The following is a 26,196-nucleotide window of genomic DNA, read 5'->3' as shown; positions in this document are numbered from 1 at the left end:
CTGATACAAGACATAGGTTCCCATAGTCTTGGGCATTCATTATAAGCACAATGGGAAGTTATCATGAGTTTAAGCAGAGACGAGGCATGATTTGATGCACATGTTTATAAAGTCGTTCCGGCAGCATGTGAGAATGGATTGGGAAGGCCTGACTGGGGATTAAGAGCAGGAGAGAATCTGAGAGACCAATTAGGAAACTATTGAATTATAGGTCAGAGTTGTTAGTAACTTGTAGCAAGGTAGAGATGGAAATACATGGATTCAAAAGATATGTTGGGAGGAAAATCAATAAACTTTGGTCATAGGTTAAACAGTGAAATGAGGGGAAACAAAGGGAGAAATCCAAGGATTACAAGAGATTCTTCTAATCCTTCTCCAGAAGCAAATTTAAATCTACCCTGCAGATAGGCACAAAGGTTACTAGCTTATTTTCTTTTCTGTCATGGTCTTCTCTTTCTCTTTCTTCTTTGTTTTGTACTTTTTGTTTGTTTGTTTTGTTTTTGAAGTAAGGGCTCTTCTTAACTCAATACCAATAGCTATTTCAAGGGATTACTAAACTCTTATAACCTAATGGGGTATATGTCTTTAAGGTCAAACTCAATCTCCTTTGCCCACATCAGAAGGCTACATGATATTTTAGGGATATGTGAGCCTAGTTGAAATGCTTTTTGTTGTCAGTTACAACCAAGAGTTGAAATTTGAGAAGGGATAGTCTCTTAAGAGAGTTTATCAGTCTTGCAAGTTTTCTTCTGAAACTATCCAGCAGATGTTTCCAATGCCCTGAGGAAAAAAGCTTTAAAAAAGAGTTGGTGATGAAAAGTGCAGGAGCAGCAGAGGAGGTTGAGAAAGAGGAACCCACCAGAGTCACAGAAAAAGAGCTTTGCAAAACAGGAACAAGACACTCAGGTCTCTACCAGCTGCTCTCAAAAACCCACCCCACATCAAAAATCAAGGTCATAGACAAATTGGCACAAGATGGACCAAGTGGTCATGGTGGCCGTTAAGTTCACTCAGGACATTTGGAGTCACATTTGACAACAGGAGTAGACAAAGAGGTTACCTGTCAGGAATGTGGAGGTTCTGACCTAACATGAAAGCTAGAGCTGCTCCCTGCAAGGCCAGCCCCTCTTCAGCCAAGAGTCTCACTTCTACTCTTTCCTTAGCTGCAAATACCATACTGGAATGTCTGACTCTGAGCAGAAGGAGCCAGCTTTAAGCTGCAGATGGGGCCACGCTGGTCAACAAGGGACTCTGGCTGTTTTCTCTGGTTAGGGTAGGCAGACAGGAAAGACTTGTGCTCAGAGATTCTAAAGAGAACTTGAGATTGCTGGGGACAGACAGAGACTGAGAGAAAGTGATGGAAAGACAGACACATGAACACACACACAGATGTAGAGAAAGAGAAGAAAAGAGACATTAAGAGAAAAAAAAAACACTAAAGACAGAAAAGAGAAGATATTTAAAAAGTGGAAATGGAAAGGAAACTGAGGAAAGCAAGGAATGAAACAAGGACGGGGAGGAGAAAAGAGAGGAGAGCCTCTTGCATTCCATTCTCGTGCCATCACTCACATGGGAGAGTTTTCAGGAGTTCTCTCTCGAAGAAACACTCATAAATCTTCCATAAAACAATGATGAAAGCTCAAACCTGTGCATTCATGTCAGACAGTTCCATCCGCCTCTGCCTTGCAGGGACTGAGAGCTCCTGAGGCTTCTCTTGCTAAGGCCTAGGAATGGGCAGGCTCTGAGGTGGATTGGGCAGGCTCTGGGGCTGGATATGCAGACTCTGGGGTGCAACGGGCAGACTCTAGGGTAGAATGGGAAGGCTATGGTGTGAAATGGGCAAGGTCTGGGATATGGGGGAGGAGGAGGAGATGAGAAGGGAAGGGATGGCTGAGAACAGGCCCATCAAGGGTCCAGAATTTCTAATGGTAAGTGTGATTAATGGATTCATCTAGGACATCCTGGACTATAAGATGTACCAGACTTTGCAAGTGAGAGCTTATGATACAGTATTTGTATTAGCAATCCTTGGTGTGTTTTCAAAATAAATTGCCTTAAACTTTCATCTTCAAAATGGATCTCTTTGGGGTTACTGTCATGCCCGTCCGTGTGAAGAGACCACCAAACAGGCTTTGTGTGAGCAACATGGCTGTTTATTTCACCTGGGTGCAGGCGGGCTGAGTCAGAAAAGAGAGTCAGCGAAGGGAGATAAGGGTGGGGCCGTTTTATAGGATTTGGGTAGGTAAAGAAAAATTACAGTCAAAGCAGGGTTGTTCTCAGGCGGGCAGGAGTGGGGGTCACAAGGTGCTCAGTGGGGGAGCTTTTTGAGCCAGGAAAAGGAATTTCACAAGATAATGTCATCGCTTAAGGCAAGGACGGGCCATTTTCACTTCTTTTGTGGTGGAATGTCATCAGTTAAGGCGGGGCAGGGCATTTGCACATCTTTTGTGATTCTTCAGTTACTTCAGGCCATCTGGGCCTAAACGTGCAAGTCACAGGGGATGCGATGACTTGGCTTGGGCTCAGAGGCCTGACAGTTACTGGTTACAGTCCTGTCATGGAAGTCAGTGCTACCAACATTAATTGGCACCTATTCAATAACAGATTCTGTACCAGGCAACAGGAGACAGAAAAGGCAAGAGTCCTTCCATTCCCTCAAGGGTTTCATGGGCAGTGCTGTTCAACCCAAATTTCTGCAATAATGGACACATTCTATGTCTATGTTATTCAATATAGTAGCCAAGAGTCACATGGCTATTTTAAATTTATTAAAATTAAGTAAAATTTAAAATTAGTTCCCCAGTGATCCTAGACACACTTCATATGCTCAATAGCCACATATAGTTAGTGGTTACTATATTGGATTTTGCAGGTGGAGGATGAGATAAGAGAGAAACATCAATATTTCAATATAAGGGAGGAGGCCTAAGAATGATAAATAAAGTGTCCTGAATAAAGTTAATCAAAGATAAATAAGGCAAAGAAGGAAAACAGAAGGAGGAATAAGGAAAGAAAGTTTCTGTGAGGAAAGTAGCTTATAAGAAACAGATAAGTTCCACCAGCAGAAATTCAAGAGAACAAGGTTGTCCCTGACAGAGGACACAGCTTGAGCAAAGTCACAGAAATGGGAAAGTAAAGCTTATTTTCCAGACAGTGAAATCCCCAGTTTGGCTGAAGTGTAGGCAAAGGAACTGAGAGAGAGACAAGCAATAGAGGTGAGTTGGGTCCTTATGCGGAGGACTCAGTTGCTAGGGAATTTGCTCTTAATCTTGTCAAGCAGTGGGGAGCCACTGAGGATTCCAAGTGAGAGAAAGACAACCTTTGGGAATGATTCTTCAAGTATCTACTTGAAGAAAGAAACTGCCGCAGTAGAAATTTGCAAGAGACTGGGAGGGTGATGAGGGTGGGGGAAATGAGGAAAGAGCATGGGGGGCAAATGAGGACGGAGAAGCCGCTACTGGATTACAAGACAGAAAGCTGTATGGGACCCTTATTCCTCCCACAATAAGAACGACATCTAAAAGTCTATTATTGTGAAAGGCAGATCCCTGAAGTCATTTCCTGAGCCAATGTCTTTTCAGAGGCAGAATCGTACAAGAAAGAAATGCTTTCTTATAACCAGTTGTTAGCCCATTCACCTATATAGCAGGACTCCTTCCCCAAATGCCACCCCCACTGCGTCCCCTCACTGTGTCCCCTCACTGGGGCAGGGTCCCTGAGAATTGGATAGAAGAAAGGGAAACACAGAAGAAAGGAAAATGAGATGGGAGAAGAGGTCTTTAAAAAAACATGTGCTGGGAAGTCAAAACAAATTCCCAGCCATTCCTGCTGGAGGAGATTTTATGGGGCGAGACATCCCCAAAATAGGTTTTGAATTATACTCTGCACCTCATAAAACACAGGAACTCTTGGCAGCCTGCTCACACACACTGCCCTCTCGTTACCCGCCCAACCGTCCTCAAAGGTAGGCATGCCGGGAAACCCAGTGGAGGGGAAATAACTCAAGGCTGGTGTTCTGAGTTCTGTGTTCATAAGCGGCCTCACTCTCTTCACGTCAGGAAATGGAGCGGCCTTCTCCCAGCCTTTGCCTCCCTCTGTGCAATAAGAAAGCTGGCTGTGGCCGGAGGGCCCTGAGAGTTCTGAATTTGTATAATCTGGGGGAATTGGGGTGCAGATAGGCAGAGTTACATAGAGCCTCCATAAAACCATACATGTATGTGGTGAGGGTGAAAAGGACTTGAAGGGGAATGCCTGTTGAGGTGTGGTCCCAGATGGAAAAAAAATATTCATTAATATTTAATTCTTTTCTAAAAGTATTGAAAGCTACTGCTGAACAACAACAAGAAAAATCTGCAGAATATTCCTGGTCTTTGGGAAGTCAGTATGATCCGGGAATTTAACAGCAGCTCTAACATGCTCGGCTACTTCACTATTGGAACCACAGTTTTCTCATCTATAAAGCAAGGGATAGCGTAGGGTGTCTCCCTAAGAAAGCCACCCCAAAGCACGAGGACATCAATGGCAATTGCTGAGTAATCCTAGGAAGGGTTATGAACTACAAGAGTCAGGAGTTCCTGGCTCATCTCTGGGATTCTGCTTTTCCTCTTTAAGTCAGAATTTTGGACAACTGATATCTAAAGCCTCAGCCACTAAAACTGCTATGACTTAATGCCTCTGTCAACCTGAAATGTATGTATTTCAAAGGCTTTCAGCTGGCCTTCTCTCCACTGACTGCTAGATGAGCCTGCGTGTCATGTTATCTCTGTAGAACATTCCCGGCCTCCCCAGCTATGAATGCTTACACTGCTAAAGTTCTGCCTCTCCAGCACTCAGGGACTTTGCCACCAGTTAAGCTGTATTTTACAGGAAGCCAATTTGTTTTCCAGACTGCTTATGCTCATTATATTTCTTATAATTACAAAACTTAGTTTACTTTTTATTTTTTATTTTTGTGTGTATATTGTAGGTGCATATATTTATGGGGTACATGAGATGTTTTGTTGTTGTTGTTTTGAGACAGAGTCTCACTCTGTCGCACAGGCTAGAGTGCAGTGGCTTGATCTCGGCTCACTGCAACCTCCGCTTCTTGGGTTCAAGTGATTCTTCTGCCTCAGCTTCCTGAGTAGCTGGGATTACAGATATGCACCACCATGCCCAGCTAATTTTTGTATTTTTAGTAGAGACAGGGTCTCACCATGTTGGCAAAGCTGGTCTCAAACTCCTAACCTCAAGTGATCTGCCCGTTTCGGCCTCCAAAAGTGCTGGGATTACAGGCGTGAAGCACCACACCCAGCTATATGAGATATTTTGATACAGGCATGCAATGTGAAAAAAGCATATCATGGAGAATGGGGTGTCCATCCCTTCAAGTATTTTTTTTTTTCCGAAGGGGAGTCTTGCTTTATCACCCAGGCTAGAGTGCAGCGGCACAATCTTGGCTCACTGCAACCTCTGCATCTCAGATTCAAACAATTCTCCTGTCTCAGCCTCCCAAGTTGCTGGGATTACAGGCACGCACCACCATGCCTGGCTAATTTTTTGTATTTTTAGTAGAGACGGGGTTTCACCATGCTGGCCAGGCCGGTCTCGAACTCCTGACTTTGTGATCTGCACACCTCGGCCTCCCAAAGTGAGCCACAGCGCCCGGCCCATCCCCTCATGCATTTATCCTTTGAGTTACAAACAATTCAATTACATTCCTTAAGTTATTTAAAAATGTACAAAACTTAATGAAATATTCTGCAAATTAAAAATTTATGAGCATCCAAGAAAGTGGTTTCTAGGAGGACTAAGTTGATTTTACTATTTAAAATAAAGAAAATCACTTAAATATTGCTGTTGAATTGGGTCAGGTGTGACAACTATAAAAATTTAGAAAGGAATAATAAAACTCTAGAAAAAATTACTTGACAAGCATTTTTAGGTCCTCAGTCTCCTTTAATGAAACCAACACTGGAGATCATATCTGGTGTATTATGAGCATGGTTTATGGAAGACAGATGGCATGGAACTCCAATCAGCTGACCCAGCCTCCAAGAGGCAGCCTTGGGCCTACATCTAATAATTGGCAAATGTATGCACATTTACGTATTTTAAGTTAAAATGAAATGTTTACGGTGCATCTATTACTTTTTATGATTCTCCTCTTTAATGCACTTATTCTACTAACTGACCAACTGCCAGTCTAAATGGCTCCAAAAACAAGGATTTCTAGGGCAAGGAATTAAACCTAAATGCAGTTAGCCCTCCCCTGAATAGTTTGTCTCCCCACACAAATGGGAAGTTTAAGGAAGAAGAAGAGAAGCACTGATTTAGCAATTATGTCAAATGCCATACCAGAGACACCCACCCCCGACAGGTTGTAATAACTAGTCCCTTTCTAGCTTCTCCTTTGCTGAGCTCAGTTTCTTGTACTTCTTCTGACAGAAGAATCATCATATTCCACACTCTGTGTTTCATATGTATCTGCATGTATGTATATGTGTACATGTATGAATGTTTCTGTTACATATGTGTATGTGTGTATGCATGTGTATGTGTAAATCAAGCAGAGGAAAGTAAAACAGGAAAATTCCCTAAGACCTAGAGGAAATCTTGAGATAGATTCAGGGGCCTGAACATTCTAGGAGGTGGTTTGTAAAGCTGGCTTAATGTTAATTATAAGATGGACAGTAAGATTCCTTCAATCACACTACCACCAAAAAATATAGGAGGAACATTAACCATCTCCTTTCCAATATATTGTGCATGGAGAATGGAGGCCGACACTGTGGTTTGGACATAGTGCCATCCTTCTAAAACATTTTTTAAGTGTTTAAGTGAATGTTTTGTTCAGATGAACTTGAAGCTCCAATGTTACAGGCAGGTAAGAGTGGAGCGCCTCGGTAACAGAAATCCAGAGCAACTCATACTCCCCTGATCTATCATGGAGGCCAGTTGTAGAAACCAATGCCCTAATGAAAAGACAATTCTATCAATATCCCTGCGCTGCCTGCAAGAAACTTGAAGGATGAACTCGGACAAATCTCTACCCCTCCGTTACACCAAAGGTGGCTGTTCACAAACGTATCTATTCCACATTCCTGCAAACTGTTTACCATGGCCACCTTTGAGGAATGAGTTCGGGTGGAGGGGAGACTTTCAGGTTTTCCTTTATAATATCCCCAAATTGCATTAATATATTACAACAACCTTGTATTCTTTCCGTTAATTTTTTTTTTTTTTTTTTGAGATGGAGTCTTGCTCTGTCACCCAGGCTGGAATGCAGTGGCACGATCTTGGCTCACTGCAGCCTCCGCCTCCCGGGTTCAAGCAATTCTCTTGCCTCAGCCTACCGAGCAGCTGGGACTACAGATGTGCGCTGCCACACCTAGCTAATTTTTTGTATTTTTAGTAGAGATGGGGTTTCACCATGTTGGCCAGGATGGTCTTGATCTCCTGACCACCTTGTGATGCACCCGCCTCGGCCTCCCAAAGTGCTAGGATTACAGGTGTGAGCCACTGCGCCTGGCCCAAAACATAAAATTAAGGTTGGAAATTCAATAAACACACGTGTACTCTTTGCTGGAGTTACAGATATTAAAGAGAAATGATGTTTAACTTAGAAAGCTTACATACTAACAAGAAAGGCAGACAGGCAATCAACAATATTTCTATGTAAATACTGACTGCAGTGAATATACAAAATGCTTGGGAAATAACTGTTTTGGGGGGAGCCAGGAAAGTCATCTTAAAAGGAGTGAGGGAACATTCACACTGGATCTTAAAAGATGGTAGTTATGAGGCAGAAAAGATATTTTTAAAATTTATATATTAAAGGAAATCTGACATTTCAGTGAGCAAAATTTGAATTTTAGAGGACTATCTTCGTCTCTGTGCTTGGGTCAATCAACGTTTTCCAAGTATCGAACCAGAGATGAATTTAGACGGCATTTAGACAGCACATGAGTAGGTTTTGTTTGTTTTGTTTTGTTTTTAACTTCAATAGATGCATACTTACTTTTGCAAGCTATCTTCCATTTACTGCAAGTTATTTTGGTGTTCCACTCATGACAGTGATACAAAGCTTCCTTTTTAAAATAAATACAACTAATCCCATTACTACTGACCTTATGCAATAAACTTCATCTCTCTGAATGGCCATTTCTTCATCTGTAATGCGGTTTTACTAAAAATACTCATAGAAAGAGGTTTTATAAACCAAAAAGTGCCAATGTTATTATCCCAATAGTCTGTGAGCACCCTGCTTTTCTATACCACTAGAGACCCAGCACAGGGTCTGGGATGGAAGGACCACTGAAGAATTACTAAAAGTTCTTAACACAAGGCAGAGACACAAAGGTTTTCAGGTTGAACTGGTTTAGTCTAGGAAATGGGAATAAAATTCATCCCCTATGCTAACCCCAATTGACTGGTAGTGATTGATGAGGCATTGCACTAAGAATCTCTGGCTATCATTAAGTGATTGATTAGCAATGTCAGTCATGAATACAGAAGTGGACAGTGGCAGCATGGCGAAACATTGTTTCCACTGATTATTCATTTATTCATTCAAAAAATATCTATTGAGTATCTATTATATGATGGGCACATCTCTAGGCACATGGGATTCTGCAGCAAACCAGACTGGATGATTTCTCCTCTCTCTTGGAGTAGCCTATGCAGCCCAATCTTCCCCACTTTCCTGAAGGAGACCTGGCTCTTACAATATTCACTTAATCTTCCCTGAGGCCAAAAAAAGGACTGCCATTTATGTAAGGTCACACAGCAAATCACTGACAGAAACAGGACTAGACTCCAGGCACTACCTCCAAATTCAGCACAGTTGTGTACTTACCAGACTTGCAAAACCTGTTTGGTTTTCCTAGCTCTGCAGCTGCCCTTTCTCAGCCATCAGCCTTTCCACCTGCTGTCTTTTTGTGGGGAGGACAGAACTTCTGTTCCCTTCTGGAAGCAGGCAGGCAGGTGGGGGGAGGGGGGGACGGGGTTGGGGGAGAGGTGCAATTCCCTAGAGGCTTCTGTGGTTTGGAGAAATGGATTAAAGAGGTCAGGACAATAAAAGAGAGAGAGAAAATAGGGGAGGGAGGGACAGTAGGAACCTCGCCATTGGCAGACCGGTAATTGGTTACTTTGGGCAGTCCCCCTCCCTGGGGAAGGCTAGAGAGAAAGTAATTGAAGAAGGTTCCCTAATAAATTAGTGCGAGACTGGGCTTGAAAACTCTAGTCGCACCTGGGTTCAGAGCTGAGTGTTTGATCTTCAGAGGCCCCAGAAAGGACAGAGAGAGAAGGAAAGGAGAAAGCTTTATCTAACTGTAACTCTAGCCTCAGAAGTTCCCAGAGGGAACCCTTCTCTCCCTCCTGGGCTCCTGGGATCACTTAGTTTAATCTCATTACATTAGAGATGAGGGAAAGCCTGGAAAAAAGGAGGAGACTTGACCACAGACACCCAGCGGAACTAGGACCAAAACCCACGATTTCTAGTTCTAGTCCTCTCCACCATATTACACTGCCTCTGGGTTCCATGAGATCTTTACCCACATGACTTGCTTCAAGTGATCCCAAGCTCTCTCCAACTGCAAAGGAGGTAGGGAGGAGGCTGGTCTTAGGGATTAAGGTACAGGCTTATTTCCTTTTGTTTATTTAACAAACACATAGGTAGCATGTACTAAGTGCCAGGTACTGCCGAACATACTTTATAAACTTTAGCTCCTGGAATCCTCCTCCTAATAAACAACAGAACAACCGGATGAGGTAGTGATCCATCAGAAGTGGTGTTCACAAACTATCACCCCCATTTCTGCCCATTTTGTCAGGAAATATCTACTCAGAACCTACTGTGTGATGTCCCTCAACTACGTAGCTGAGGGAGCAAAATGATGAACAAGATACACTCCCTGCCTCCAAGAACCTGTCAGGTAAAGGCTTTTAAAAATAACTGAGATAAAGGCCCGGCGCGGTGGCTCAAGCCTATAATCCCAGCACTTTGGGAGGCCGAGACGGGCGGATCACGAGGTCAGGAGATTGAGACCATCCTGGCTAACAGGGTGAAACCCCGTCTCTACTAAAAAATACAAAAAACTAGCCGGGCGTGGTGGCGGGCGCCTGTAGTCCCAGCTACTCGGAGGCTGAGCCAGGAGAATGGTGTGAACCCGGGAGGCGGAGCTTGCAGTGAGCTGAGATCCGGCCACTGCATTCCAGCCTGGGCCACAGAACCAGACTCTGCCTCAAAAAACAAACAAACAACCAAACAAACAAAAACTGAGATAGCCAAGAGTGTGGTGTATAAGGGTGCTACTTTGGTCCAGGAAGACTACTTGGAGGAGGTAATATTCGAGTTTTGTGAGCAAGGGAGAAAATGGTAGAAGGCAACTCAGAGAAAAAGGTAAATTATTTACGATTTTGTAGACACTGAAAAAGGAGGAGGATTTTATCCTAAAAACAATGAGAAATAATTGCAGGTCGTAAACAGGGGAATGGCAAAATATAATTTATTGTTTGGAAGACATCATTCTGGCGACTGTGTAGGGCAGAGGTTGGCAAATGTTTTCTGTAAAGGGCCAGTTAATAAATATTGTAAGCTTTGCAGGCCAGATACTCTCTATTGCCACTGCTTGACTTTGTCGTTATAGACCGTAAGCCGCCACAGACAACACATAAACAAAGGCACGTGGCTGTGTTCCAGTACATTTTTATGTATAGGTACTGACATCTGAATTCCATATGATTGCCACAGGTCAACAAATATCATTCTTATTTTGACTTTTTGTCAACTATTTTTAAAAAGCTAGATTATGAGCTGAAACAAACAAGCAAGCAATTGTTTAGATGTGGCCCATGGGCTATATATAGTATGGCATAAAGAAAGGACAGAGAATGGAGAGGCAGCAGGAAGACCAGTTAGGAGGCCGATGTGGGAAAGGACGGCAGCTTGGATGAAGGGGATGCCAGTGGAAACTATGAAAAGTTAATTCTGAAAATCTGTTGTTTTTTGAGACACAGTCTCGCTCTCACCGAGGCTGGAGCGCAGTGGTGCGATTTCAGCTCGCTGCAATCTCCACCTTCCCGTTCAAGAGATTCTCCTGCCCCAGCCTCCCCTGTAGCTGGGATTACAGGCACCTGCCACCACACCCAGATAATTTTTGTATTTTTAGTAGAGAGGGTTTCACCATGTTGGCCAGGCTGGTCTCAAAGTCCTGACCTAAAGTGATCTGCCTGCCTCTGCGTCCAAAGAACTGAGATTACAGGCGTGAGCCATCTCACCTTGACTGAGAATCATTTTAGAAGCAAAACCATCAGGGTTAGCTGACTGAAAGCATGAGAGGCAAGGAAAAGGATGAAGAATGACTGCTTAGCTTGAAAAACTAGGCTAATAATAGTTTGATTTCCTGAGACAGGGAGATGTGGGTAGAGCAGGTTTGGGGGCAAATCACACATCAATAGTGTGATCCCAGACAAGAGGGAGAGAAACACAGGTTTCCTACGGGCTTCTGAATAAAATAAAGGATGCTCAGTTCACTTTGAATTTCAGATAGTCAGTGAGACATTTTTAGTGTAAGTATGTCCAAAATACTGCATGGAACACACTTATACTAAACAAGTATTCATTATTTATCTGAAATTTAAATTAACTTGGCATCCTGTATTTTTATTTGCTAAACATGGCAGCCCTACAGGGAGTGGGGTGGTGGTGGTGGTGGTGGTGTGATGGACGGTATATAGGTCTACAGGAAAAAGAGACCTAAGCCCAAGAGGAGAAAGAGAAGGCTTCTTACAGATGACACCCCTTAGAGCAGATGCTAGAGCTAAGTCTAGGAGTTGGCCAGGTGAACCAGGAATACAAAAACAATCTAAACAGAGAGAAGAGAATGAGCCCGCTACCCTCAGACATTTGCAAGTCATGAATGAGGCTAGAGCCTCAAGGGAGGAAAGGAACCTCAGAGGATGAGGCTGAAGAGTTTCTCACAGGGCTTCACTTCACAGAGGTTCTCTAGGTACACGCCAGGGTGTCAGTACATTTGCTGAAGTTCAGATCCCCAGTCCTCTCCCCAGGAGCCTCAGCAGGTCCGGCCTTGAGAGCCTGAGGTCTATGGTGATTCTGATGAGCAGCTAACTTGAGGAAAGCCTGGGTTAAATCATCTGGGAACTCTTCCACCTACGAATCCCGGGAGCCAAACAAGTTGCTGCTGGCTGTAAAAGTCTTGAAAAGAGTAATTCAGATAATCAGAGGAAAGGAAGCATTGAATAACTGTGCAGCCTCCCATGGAGACCCTCTAGAATGGAGCTCTGTCCATTTGGAGGACAATAGGGAATCCAGAATGTTTGTCAAAGGACCAGTCCTGCTCCTGAATAGTCACCCTGTCTGGCACCTGGCTCTCATTTGGTGCTATCTCCCAGCTCTGTGCAAGTAAACCAGACTGTGCCTTCCCCGTGATGCCTTCCCCCAATGCCCCACCCCCTTCCCTCCTCCGCCCACAACCACCACTGAAATGATTCCCCCAAATGCAGCTATTACTGTGACTGGAAATCTCTTTACTGCTGATTCTGCTAATGGAAATGTTCCTTCCCTTTTCGGCTGCTTGCAAAGCCACTCGTGACTTCCCTGGGTGCATGAGAGCAAGGCTTTGTCAGCCAGCCACCACCAGAAGGGAGAGGATTCTGCCCCGCCTGCTCCCACAACACCCACCTGCCTTAGACTCAGTCTCTAAGAGCTCTTCTGTCCTAACTGTCCTCAAACAACCCCGGAATTCCCTGCTTTCCCCAGCTTCCCCCAGCTCCAAGAGAATGAGCAGACATCAATGGTCAATTTCATCCTTTTTTGCCTTGCTGGGGAGGAGGGGAGGTGGAGAGGAGGTATAAGAGGAGCATAAGGGAGTCGAAAGAGGGGGAGGGGAAAGGAAATTTGCATTCATTATTGATTCCTACCTCCATCTCCTTCCAAAAAAAGGATTCCAGGTGGCGAAGAGGCACAGAGCCCAAGCTGTGTGGCAGACACTGCGCTAGGTGCTTTGCACACACTATTTCCGTAAGGATCACACAGCTTAATGTAAGTAAAAAGTTAGCACAGTGCCCGGTGCTGACTAAAATGTGGTTATGGAGGGCTCTCCAAAACTAAGTAACTATTATGTTTTCTTCACTTTATTGATGGGTAAGCAGAGGCTCGGAGGAGTGGTATACATAAATCTAAAGCTAGGAATTAGCACATCTGGGATTTGATCTCAGGGCTTTTGGTCCTCAGACCTGGCAAAAGTCCCACTCAAGCACACTGCCACCATCAGAGGACCTGAGCTAGAGACTTGGTTGTGCTGTGGATTAGCGGCAGGACCTTGGAAAATGTACTTGTCTTCGCTACATAGATGGAGGAGTTGGGTTGGATCTCAAAGGCATCATTTTACCTTATTCTAATAATCTAGAAGGATACACTATATATTTGGATTTTTACAGGATTATAATATATTACATGTGTGTGTATGTAAAATATAGATCCCATATTCAAGGAGGAAACACAAAAACTGCACAATGATGCTAAGAAGTACCGAGTGGACAAATTTGACAAGGTTGAGTAGGAGTAAGAAGTAAGTTCACCTAGCAGGATAGCGGCTACATCTCAGACACCAGACACCCTGATCATTTCCCAAAAAAGGACATAGAGCTTACACAAATTTCTCAGAAGACAAGATCACTGGTCCCCTAGTAAACACTTGGCAGAGCATAAGGTTACAACTCTTTGGGAATTGAAAAATGAGATCCCTTGGACACAGGAAGGGGAACATCACACACCAGGGCCTATTGTGGGGAGGAGGGAGGGGGGAGGGATAGCATTAGGAGATATACCTAATGTAAATGACAAGTTAATGGGTGCAGCACACCAACATGGCACATGTATACATATGTAACAAACCTGCACGTTGTGCACATGTACCCTAGAACTTAAAGTATAATAATGGAAAAAAAAAGGTTGGAAGGAAAGAAGAAAAGAGAAAAAAGAAGAAGGAAAGAGGATGGGGAAGAAAGGAGGGAAGGAGAGAGGAAGGAAACCAAGAAGGTACAGAAACATAGGAGTTTGCTTGTCAAGTGGGTACAGGAATAACAAGAAGCCTCTGGAGAGTGAGACAAGGCCTGATGCTGTCTCAGCAAAGCAGCAAGGAGCAAGCAAAGGGGCCTGGGGAGCTGCTGAGTCAGCTCCTGGCAGCACAGAACAAGGTGCTCAGTCCCTTGGGCCTGTGAGGCTGTCACACCTGAAGTTCCTGTATAAGAAATGCCTGCAACTTCTTGGTAATGAGAAGAGCATGACATAAGAAGTAAGAGTCTAGAGATGAAAAGTTGAGAGCATCTCTTGTTCTATGCAGCATGCAAGGCAGACAGAACATAGACTATAGAACCAGGCAGACCTGGGTTTGGACTGAGCTTAGCTGTATAATAGCTGTGTGATCTTGGGTAGGTTCCTTCACTCCTCTGAGCCTCAGAGCTCACCCGATGACATGGGATGAACTACATCTGTCCTTCAGCACTGTGGAAAGAATAGATAACAAATGTACCATCATGGCACCTGGGGCATAGTACATGTTACATAAAATGCTCACGGTTTTCATAGCCTATCCTATGCTAAGATGATAAAGTCCAGTTACATTACAACTCTGGAATTCCAACTCCTCCTGTCCCCAGTTTCCCAGCTGCCCTTCCCTAAGATGGAAGGAAAACACATAGGGTTCAGTAGATCTGGGATCTGGCATCTGCTTTACCACAGGCTTGGTGAGATTGATTTCCCCATCTTTATATAGAAGTGTTTCATTTAGATAATGTCCTAAATTTTTCCATTTCTGATATTCGATAATCCCAGAACCATGGTGTATCATTTCCCTGAAACTTGTATTGTCTCTTTGTTTGCTACAATGCAAAGGTTCTAATCATTTACCTGCTTTCCAAGCTGCTCAAGACAGAGTCTTCTCCAAACACTATGATCTTTCCTTTAATCACATTGTTCTCATTAGCTATTTTGCAATCACCCCAAAATAACCAGGAGACAGGAGAAGGTAAGGTAGCAGCAATGGCTACGGGTGCTTAGAAGAGGGAAGGCTCTGTGGGATGGATGGTGTTTAGGCTCACCTTTAACAGGGGAGTGCAGTTTCAGCCCATCTCAAGTTTTGTCTACTGTGGATTCCGGGATGACACTTAGCAAACCCAGAGTTCTAGTTCTCTAAGATCTCCTGCACACCTACAATGTGCCAAGTAAAGGGTGAGTCACCACAGCCCCAGAGATGAAGGAGGTACGTTAGCTGCTCACAGGGTACACAGGCAAACAGTGTGAGACAGATGAGGAAACACACAGTGTAAATTCTGGTCTCACTCTGCTCCAAGCCACCTTTACTTTTCATCAGTAGAGACTCCTTCGGGCTTTCCTGCACCTATCGTTGGTTCTGTTTGGAGCAGTGTGGGGAATTCTTTTGAAACATAAGTCAGACCTGGGCACTCTTTTGCTTAAAATTCTGCAGAGCTCTTGATTTCACTCAGAGTCAAAGCACAAATCCTGACAGTAGTTTGTACGGCCCTACATGACTGGGCTCTTCCTTTCTTCTCTGACATCCTGTCCTGCCACCCCCGCTCCTCTACCACCACTTGTTCACTGTACTCCAGCCACATCAACCTTCATGCTGTCCCTTGAAAGGTCCAGGTGTGCTCCTAAACTAGATAATCAGCTTGGATTATCCAGCTAGGAGCTGTTCTCTGCCTGGAATGTGCTTTTCCTAGATATCTGCTTGGCTAACTCCTTCCCCTTCCTTTAGCCTTTGTTCCAATCTCACATTCTCAATAAGCTCTTCTCATTCTATGCTATTTAATATTAAAACCCATCTCCTTATCTCAGAACTCTTGATTCTCTTTTCCCTTAATTTTTCCCTTTTCTGTAGAATTTTTCATCTTCTCACATACTACATAATTTACTTATTATGTCTATTGTCATTGTCCCCTCCCTAACACACACACACACACACACACACACACACACAAACACAGAGGGATAAAAGCTCTCTGAATGCACAGATCTTTGTCTTTTGTTCTCTGATGTATCCTAGGCACACAGAACACTGCCTCTCACATCACTGGTGCTCAGTAATGCAACGGGCCTGGCTATGATTATAGCAGTCTTTATTGGTAGTGGGCACCAAGGCTCAGAGTGTTCAACTCTGGTACAGAAGGGTCAGAAAAGGCTTCAAAAATAAGCTGACACCTGAATTTGGTCTTGAAAGGTAAGAAGGCATTTCCCTAGTGGGTGGTGAGGTAGAGGTGCCGAATAAGAAGGAAGGCTTCTTAGTAGAGAACAATCTGGCAGAGCATGATCAGGGACCTTGTACTACTACGATAGGGAGGGGGAAATTCATCATCTTCAGAACAATGGGGAACCAGTGAAGTGCTCTACAAGAGGATGGCCATTATCAGATTTGGGCTTTTAATAAAATCACTTTGTCTGCAAGTACAGAGGATGGATTAGAGGGGATAAGACTAGAGGTAGACAGACCAGTGCGTTGACTGTTGAAATTGTAGTAGAGAGAAGTGTTGAGGCCTGAGCTTGACAGTGACTGCAGCACTGGGGATGAAGTAGTTTCCCTCCATAGTTTGTAACCTACAACTTCCTTGTCAAATTTCAACTCACAGACTTGGATGCTTATATATTCTAGTATGCTAGTAAGAAAGCTACACATATTTCAGTTTTGAATCTTGCATTGTGTAGTCACCACCCACTCCTTTTCCATTCAAGAGGGAGTTCTTTTGGGGGGCTATTGTCCGAAAGAGCTATAGTCAGTAGAGAAAAGCCAGTGAAAAGAGAGAGCAAGTGCTAGAAAATAGAACAACTCTCATTGAGCACTGCTGCCTGCCTCTTTCTGGGGCAGAAAGGCTGTCTGCTCTGTTGCAAGGAAAGAAAAACCAGTTCTCTCTCTCACTATAGTTAATCTTTTGTTGCCACTAGCTGGTCAGTATGAGAACTTGGGAAACTATCAGCTCTGGAAAGGAAGCCTCTTCTAATGCTGCTCCACCCCAAGGTTAACCCTTACTCTTTTTTTCCTTTCCTGGAAAACAGCAGACTTCCTCCACCCACCCCCAAAAGCACCTAGGGTGACAGGCAGTGAGGCTTCCTTCTGACCCAGAACAAAACCCATCAACTCAGGTGCTTACAATAGATTGGTGCCCATCAGTTGGATACTCAGGCAGGAAAACCAATTCAATTTCCCTAAAGAGATTTTTCCTTGTAGATTTTTTTTTTTTTTTCGCAAGGGGAGAAGAAAAGAGTGTCCCCCTTTATGATGTTGAACTAACTTGTAGAATCTGTGATATGTTTAAACCCAATGCCTCCTGTGAGAGGCCCAGCAATGTGATAGAAAGAGGCAGTGTGGGATTCAAGACAACTGGGCTTAAATTTGGACTGTAGGGTAGGTTTCTCCCCTTGTCTAGGCCTCAGTGTTACCATATAAAATGGAGGGGTTGAATTCAGTGCCCTACGAGTCTGTGATGGTGGAAGCCCATCAAAGTCGGCGGTTGCAGTGACAGTTTTCCAGACTTCATTCAAGAGGTCACTGTCAGTCTATTCTCCTCTCCCCACATCACACACGTTCACAATGGCCTATGGCAAACAAGGTTTAGTGTATAACAAAGCAAGGATGTGAGAAGCAGGAGGCTTTGCCAGCCAAAGGCCTAGTCAATCCTCCTGCTGCACCTGCTATAAATTAAAATCACAGAGTTGTTTTGCAGACTGAGGGCCCAGTTCAGGAAAATGATCAAGCCGTGGGTCACACCAAAGCTTGCAGAGCTCTGCTGCCTAGGTTGGTATCACTGACCCCTGAAGAAATAGCAAATCTGGTCCACCTTGACCAAATCTAAGCCTTGCTAATGGCTGAAATGAACTCTCCCCTCCGCCCTATGCTGTCTCAGTAACATAGTACTTTCTGAGGGGAGACAACATATTTCACTCTGCTCTGAGCATTAATAAATTTCATCAGCTTTGAGATGGAAAGAAGTGGGGTGGGGTATGGAGTGAGGGAAGTAAGTGGAAAAGAGTAGAAGAATTAGATCAGAGGCCACTAAACACCACCTCGCCCAAGACCCTTGTTTACAATGTCCCAGAAACCTAGACCATCACACCAAGACGGGAACTTGAAGTTTGACTGCTACCCAAATATCTCATTTAGCAGTAAGGGACTTGGTGACCAAATGAAGAAATAGCATACATTATTTTAAACATATCTTTGTTTTGAGAAATCACATTTTCTTGCTTCTCCATCACAGAATCTTTCTCTCACACATAATAAAAGAACGGCGGAATTGATGCTAATGAACATTCTGTGGTCAGAAACCCCTAGAGAAGACACAGCTTATGACTATTTGTAAGCATTTTTTCCTCCCTCCAAAAAAATCACCACCTGCTTTGATTCAGCAAAAGCAGGTTAAAGCAAAATTGAGTAAGCACTCATTGCCCACCTTTAAAACCAAAGCAGAAAGCAATAAGGGTATACAACTCAAATGTCTGCAAGGGTGTCAGTCCTTTCTTCAAATGCCTGCCAAATAGAGGTCCAGTCTGTGCTTGAACACCTATAAGGTGGATTGTATTACCATTAGGGGTCAGCATACTGGGTTGTTGGACAGCTCCAAGGGACACAGCCTCCTGTAGGGCTCAGCTCTATCCTCTCAGATTTTTCAAGACATTCGTTAGAATCAGACACCCTCCCCTTCTCCAAAAGAAAACATACTCCTCATTTGTGTAGACTTTTCTTTATGGACAAGGTGTCCCCCTGCCACACAGGCTGGAGTGCAGTGATATGGGCACAGCTCACTGCAGCCTCAAACTCCTGGGTATAAGTGATCCTCCTGCTTCAGCCTCCCAAGTAGCCACCACACTCAGCTCATTGTTGACATTTAAAGGAAGCTTCTCCAGCTCTCCGTGGCTAAACTCCCTTCTCCCAACAATTCTTCTGGCCAGGTTCCTGGCCCCTCACTCCCTCAAGGAACCCTTGCTGACTTGAACAAGTTGGCATTTCAAACTGTATCTTCCTCCTCCTTCCAGGCCATAAGCTTCTTGCATAAAGCATCCTTTGGGACGGTCCTTTGGGACCACGCCAGCTCTATGCATGCAAGTGTACTTAAACACAGACTAATGAATAGCTTTTCTTTCTTCACACTCCCTCCCCCAAATACAGAGCACACGCCTCTCCTGTCAGGTTGATATGGCAAGCAAATTACTAAAAAATGTTGACAATGAGTGCTTATTCAATTTTATTACTTTTACCTGCTTTTGCTGAGTCAAAGCAGGTGGTAAACAGTCTTGCCTGACCACTATCAAGCACAGAAAAAAGGATGACATTTCCCTGCCTGTGGGAATGAAAGCTAAATCCACAAGCAGACCCCGGGGGCCGCCTGGGGGTAAGTGAGGACTGAGTGACATGCAGGTTCACCTTAGAAGCCCTGGGCTGGCAGTTGTTCCTGCTCAAATTCTTTTCTATCAGTCCTTCCCACCACCCTCATGTTACCAGTAAAGGAAAACAGACAGTACAAAGCAAGAGGAGCTATCAGAGTCACGGAGTAGGTCAGGGCACTTCAAGTTCATAGAATCTTTACACGAAAGGATTATTTTAGAGCTCATCTACCCACTCATATTGCAGCAGAAAGAATTGAAGCTCTGGGGGATAAATGACTTATTCAAGGTCACAGTGAGCCAAGCTGAGATTTCCAGATCCTAACCAGCATTAAATTTCTAAGCTGCATTTTAGCATTCAACTTTTCCTCATTTTGCCTATTAAATCCTCCAAGGCTTAGTTCAGGTTCTTTCTGGTCCAGAAAGTGTCCCCATCTTCTCCAAGTCTACAGAAATGCCTTCCTTCCCTGATGCTACAGAATGTATCATCTCCATCACTCATTGGCACCAATGAATAAAATGCCCTTTGATATCCAAAGGTCACAAAACTTTGAGCTGGAAGGATCATTGGATGTCATTAAATTCATGTTTCACTTTCAAACTTACATAGGTCAGTTCACCAAGGTAGCTCAAGTTCCTTTGGAGAAAAGTTCTTGTCTAACAATCCTGATGATTGTTATCCCTCTCTACTCAGCACCATAACCTGCATAAACTTCATATTTGGTTCAGAATGCCAGTTTAGCAACCTACAAGAATGTAGGTGTCTGGCAGACCAGGATTCCAGTTCCAGGTCTGCCATTTATTCCCGGTATGACTTTGGATTAGGTGTTTGACCTCTCTAAAATTACTTCATCTGACAAATGGGAGTAACAGTAGAGCCCACTCCATACATGTTATGTGAATTAATAATACAAGGCAGGAAGAAAGCTCTTAGCATCACATTAAGGATTCAATAACTATTTGCTATTCTTCGATCACTTTCAGGGAGATTCACTTTGTCAATGTCATTAACTTATAATCAGATCCTAAAGAAGAGTCCCAGGCAAACAAACTTTGGAGATAAGCTCACATCTGAAGGAAACTTTCATCTACTTAAGGTAGGCTGAAATTTGATAGGGAGACTAGAAATACAAAAAGGAAAGGATCCGGAAAAAAAAAAAAAAAAAGAGAGAGACTTGCTTCCAGAATGGGCATTATCAATAATAGTTGCTAACTGAAACAAAAGAGGCAGAATGGAGGGAGGCAGGGTTAAGTGTGAAGGTGCCCTTGGTGCATGCAGATGGGAGATAGTATGTGCAAAATTACCTTGAGGTCCCCCACTTGAGTTTGAGTAAACTGAGAATTCTCCCTTTTGTTTGTCCCCCTTTAATACCAGGGATGGTTTACCCCCACTAATTCTGGTCCCAGGACCCAAAGTGACCAGAGGGCTTTGGTGGACACCATCACCCCCTAGTGGTGGCTTCACACTCCCCACTATCGGCAGAATTTGGCATTTACCAACTTTGCAGGCCCAGCTGTGGCACTGGCCACTTCCGAATCCCCTGAACTGACAAGCTGATAGTGAAAGCTGCCCAACTCGCCAGAGACAAACGGTAGGCAGGATGTTTAAAAGTCTGGGGATGGGATGGGGCTGCCTTGGGACACTAGAAAGAGATGGCCATAAATGACTCATAGTATCAGCCCCAACCCCACCCCTCCCACCACCCCCACCTCACCCCTCCCACTCCCCAACCCCCAGCCGCCACCAACTCTCATTTCCGGCCAGCTAGGCCCTCCCAGAGCTCATTGTGCACTCCGTGTTTACACACAAACAGTCGAAGACCAACACAAATAAAAATCCCACGTCTCCCTACACAGCTCCTGCTATACCCAGCCATCTGGTGACTACCTCGCTAGCCAAATCCCCGTTGGGAGCGCCTAAAGCTGCCAGCCCAGGGCGCTAGGGGGAAAAGGAGGAGGCAAGAACCCAATCCCCCGCAAGCATCCAAAGGGCTCAGCGCTGCCAAGGAGGCCAGCCCCGTGGTCTCCAAGGGGCAGAGGGTCCCAAGCTGCCAGACTGAGGGGCCGTGCATCAGAGGAGGGGGAAGGCTCCATGTGCAGGTTGTTGCCAGGAGACTCTCAAGCAACACATGGGTCCTGGGGGAATCAAGACTTCTAGTTCCTCACTCAGCTCCTCACTCAGCATGTCCCAGGCTCACAGGCACCCATTCTGTTCGAAAGCCAAAGTTAAAAATGGCAAAGATTGTCAGTTCCAGGAATCCCGGGCCACCTATATAGGTGGCTGGACCAGGTCCTCCATATCTTCGAAGACTTGAAACGCTCTGTGGTCCTCACTGCCAAGTCAGGCCATACCCAAGGATCGTCTCATTCCTTCACTTGAATGGCCGTTTGGGGAGCGGGAGGATTTCTACCCCTCATCTCTCAGAGTACCCCGGAGTAGAGAGATCTAAAGGATGAAGGGAGAAGGGCAGGATTGGAAGTGGTAGTGAAGGGATACCTTCTGTGTCTCCAGAAAGACCCTTCCCCAAGGGGAGGTGGCAAGAGCCAGCGGTGAGCCTGAGGTTTGTCCGGCGGCTCTCTAAGGAACACCACCTCCACCCTCCTTCCCTTTCTCGGACCTGGGCAGCCCCACGGGTTCACGTGGGAAGAGTTACTGGTCTATGTGTGTCCGCTCGCGTGTATGCGTGTGTGTGTCTGTGTATTTGGTGCGTCGCACCCCAGACGCGCCGCCGCGGGGAGTCCCCGGGGACCCTGCAGGGCGCTCCGCTGCCTCGCCTCCCGGAACGCTCGGCATGCTCAGGTTACAGCCTGCGAGGGCGGGTACAGGGGCCCGAACCCCTAGGTTCAAGCTCAGCAGGTGAACCACTGGCACTCGCTCAAATCCCCAGAAGCGGTCGCATGAAAGGATGGGGAGTGGGTCACAAAAATACTTTTAACAATATCAGGGTTACCAGGAGAGCGGAGCCTAGTCCGCTGATTATTCTGTGGGTCTTTTCAGGCGAGCAAGGAGTTAACCTCGGAAGTTCAGGGATCGTAAGGGTTCTCACCTGGAAGGCCCGTGACCCTGCAGTGCCCGAGGCGGATCCCGCCGAGGCACAGATCCGGGGAAGAAGAGCTCGGGGTCTGGGCGAGCCCCTGGTGCCTCACGGGCGCTGTTGTTGGCCAGACTCCGACAACCAATAAGGCCCCGCGCCCCCAAGAGGGGAGGGGAGAGCGAGCAGGCAGCGAGCGCGGAAGAGCTAAGGGGAACAACATTTTTGTAAACGCTCTCCGAGATAATTAAGCTATCAATTACCCGGGTGGGAAATCAGCCGCGCTTCCCACAGCTCCACTGAAGGGCCGACTCCTCCGGGATTCGCGCAGGGAACCAGCAGGCAGCAAGCTGCTGGCGAACTTTTCTGATTAACTTTTCCGTTGGAGCCCCCCACCCACACCCGTCTCCTCTCCTCTCCTTTTTCTTGTCTTTAAGTTATTATTATTAGCCCAGGGAGTGAGCTGCAAGGACAAACCTGCTCTCTGCCTGGAGGTGGGTAGAAAGGGAAGGCGAGGCGATAACACTGGTAGAGGGAGGCTCTAAACGTGGAGACCTCGGACTCGGAATCCCAGTTCTCAGAAACCACTCAAGTCTCTCCAGCCCCATTTCACAGATGGCCAAAACTGAGGCCCAGAAAAGGGAAGCGACTTGTCCAAGGTCACTCAGCCCATGCGGAAGCCACGCTTTTGCGGGTTGAGCGATTCCACATGGAGCTACTCCTTTCCGACTCTCATGAAAAATCCATGTGGAAGGGCAGAACCCGCAACTCCGAGGCGAGAGCGAGGGGGCGGTGACGGCGGGTGGCCAGTGGCCTTGCCCGGAGAAGTGGGCGGCTCCACCCGAAACTGGCTTAGGATCCGGGATGCCCCGGCCCCTAGCCACAGCACCTTCAGCGAATGGGGTCTCCGGCGTACGGGATGGATCAGGCAGAGCTCAAGATCCGGACTGAGAGGCAGAGGGGCAGGTTCCCACCGCGGGAGGGTTGGCACGCCCCCAGGCTCCCGCCGCGCGCTCTCCAGGACCTCCTCCCCCACGCTCCTTTCCAACCACCTGTGCGACCTCCGGGCCCCTCCTCTACCCTCTGCCAACCCCACTCGGGGCAGCCCCGGGCGGGGATCCCCAGGGCGCCCCCACCCCCCCGGCCTCACGCAGGGGCTCGGGGTTCCTTGGGATCCAGCGCGTGCCGGCGCCTAGCCTTACCCAGGGTGAAGAAGGGCAGCTCGGTGTTGTCCAGATCGTCCTGCACCGCGATGCGCCCCGGCAGCTCGTTACGCACAAAGAGCAGGAGGCGCGACTCGGCGGCGGTGCCGGCAGAGCCAGGAGAGCCCGGGGACGCGGCGGCGGCGGCTCCGGCCCCGGTCCCAGACCCGGCCCCGGCGCGGGCGCCGCTCCAGCCGATGTCGCTCTCCCGCAGGGCGGGCAGTGTGGACACCGTGACCGTCTTCAGCCGGCACGGGCTGTCGGGCTCCCGCGAGGCAGCGGCGGTGGCGCCGGCCAGCAGCGGCGGCGGCGGCAGCAGGAGCAGGAACAGCAGCAGCAGCGGCGGCAGTGGCGGCGGCCCCGGGTGGAAGCGGAGCCTCGGCCGCCCCCGGAGCCCCGAGCCGGGGCCGGGGCTGAGCCGGGCGCCGGCGGCGGCCATGGCGGGAGGGGCTGCGGTGCTGCGGGTGGCGGCGGCGGTGGCGAAGGAGGAAGAGGAGGCAGCGGCGGAGACGGCGGACGCCGAAGCGAACCAGGACGCCCGAGCTAAGGAGCGGAGAGAGCCGCTCGCCAGCAGCCCCCGGCTCCGGGCTCCGCCTCCCGATCGGCCCTGGACCGCCCCCCCGCGCCGCCTCCCCGGGCCCCGCCGCCCGTCCCCGGTCTCCGGCTCCCCCCGCAGACCCCGAGCGTTTCGGAGGCTCCGCCCGGCCTCGTGCAAGTCCCAGTGGCTCCCTCCCCTTTCCCAGGATCCCCCAATCCCGCCTTCACAGCATTATTTAGCCACAACGCCCCTCCCTAAACTCACCAAATTCATAATACTTAGGGCCCCCTCAGGTCCCCCCAAACCCCCCTGACTCAACCCAGCTCTCCTGGCTTCACCCCACCTTCGGCTCAACCCAGAGGCTGCACCTGGGGGCGCGCCTTGGCCCAGCCTTGCTCAAGGCCCCGCCTTCTTGGGGATAGGGAGCCCCCGGGATGGCCAAGACTTAACTTTGTCTCCCCTTAGGCCCAAGAACAAGTCCTGTCTCCAATCTCCTACCCTTTTCTAGTCTCTGAAATAACTTCCTGTGGCCTCAGGGCCCCCTTCCCACCCACTTGGCCACAACTCCCGCATTCATTCTCCCACTGCCCGCACCCTTCCTCTCCCTTCCTTCCAGGCCTTGGTGCTAGCACTAATTGCTAATGGCCAGAGGGGCGTCGAACTCCACCGTCTAACGCCGACCCCCAACTGACTGAAGCCGGGCTGTTCTGGCCCCCTAGCTGCCGCCCTGTAAGTCAGCCCACTCACGCTCTTTTATTTTGGATCCCTGCTCCCAGCTTCTTGGCTGCTTCTGCTCTCTGTGTGAAATTCCTGAAAAGGGTGTGAGGTAGAGACCTACTATTCTGTCTGTCCTTGGCTCCCGGGGCTTTTAGATCCTCTGCCCAAGTCCTAGAGAACTGGAGTGCTCACCAATTCTTCACCAGCAGTCTTTCTAGACTCAAGTTGAGCTAGGTCCTCAGATATAGCACCCTTTGGTCTTGGGCTGACTCTGTCTCTGACCCACATACCTGAGGCCTTCCAGGGAGCGGACACCTCTGCAGGGGTCAAGTGCCCGTGCACCCCCTTCCCCCCTCCCCTGCTTTTCTTTATCTTCCCTGTCTCTGTTTTCTGTTTCATCTCTCCATTCATTTCCTTCCTCCTCATCTTGACTTTAATCTTATAAATGCTTCTTCCCTATAATTTGTGAGCCATTTCTCATCTCTGTCTAGCTTACCCATTGGCACCTTTTGTGCTCTCTCTCTGCATTCACTTTTCTCTTAGCTCTTCCCTCTTCTGTCTCTTCCCCCTTTCTATCTTTAACCCTTCATATAAATTGCTTTTCTCCTCTCTCATCACATTTTTTTAATGATGTTGGATAAAGGCAGAGCACTGAAAATAAGGAAAAAAGCAAAAGCTGTTCTGTGACCTTGGACTTAATAATAGTGTTTTTAAAGCATTCTCCAACTGCTAGACATGTACATATGTTAGCTTTTCTACATGACCACAATCCAACAAGATGGATATTTTGATTCCCATTTTCCATATGAGGAAACTGAGATCAGGTGGTCAGGGAGGTGCAGGGATTTTCCAAGGTCATATAGCTAATGAGCTGAAGAGCTGAAATTTGAACAGTAGACTTCAAGCCTTGACTATTTCCCTTAAAGTACACTGTCCTCAGTGACCTTGGAAAACCCCACCCATCAAAGATGCTGTAAAAGGTAAATCGGCATGAACACAGTTGGATCTACTTCCTTGCATGGTTTGTAAGGTATACTTCTCCCGTCTCAGTTTACTAATCTGTAAACCCAGAGGGTGTGTGGAGGTGGGGGTGGAATCTGGCCTTTCAAGTCCTCTGATTCTAAACGGTCTCCTGCCTCTCTGATGCCTGCTTGAGTTCATTTACTCCTCCAAAATAATGTCACCCTGCCTCCCTCAGTCTCTCCTTTGTGTACTTACAATCCGCCACTATCCATCGCAATGGGGCTTTCTGATTCTCTATGCCCCTTTCTTCAAATATGCTGACATAGTCCATTTATAGAAGAGCAACCA

General features: G+C 46.8%; 1 protein-coding gene across 2 annotated transcripts in view; it reads right to left on the bottom strand.

Annotated features, from left to right (window-relative positions):
- Positions 1–24,155, bottom strand: part of ASTN2 (astrotactin 2) — a 981,001-nt gene extending 956,846 nt beyond the window's left edge. The window contains exon 1 of one of the 2 annotated variants that reach the window (XM_025359305.1): positions 23,631–24,155. In XM_025359305.1, the coding sequence (XP_025215090.1) occupies positions 23,631–24,069 (439 nt within the window). In that variant the 5' untranslated portion in view covers positions 24,070–24,155. The remainder of the gene's footprint in view (positions 1–23,630) is intronic. The other variant, XM_025359304.1, reaches the window with a different exon arrangement.
- Positions 24,156–26,196: the final 2,041 nt, after the last annotated feature.

Source organism: Theropithecus gelada, chromosome 15, assembly GCF_003255815.1.
Source record: "Theropithecus gelada isolate Dixy chromosome 15, Tgel_1.0, whole genome shotgun sequence".
Taxonomy (NCBI): domain Eukaryota; kingdom Metazoa; phylum Chordata; class Mammalia; order Primates; family Cercopithecidae; genus Theropithecus; species Theropithecus gelada.
Note: the sequence above shows the minus strand (reverse complement) of the source record. Positions and strands in the feature narration are given on the sequence as shown.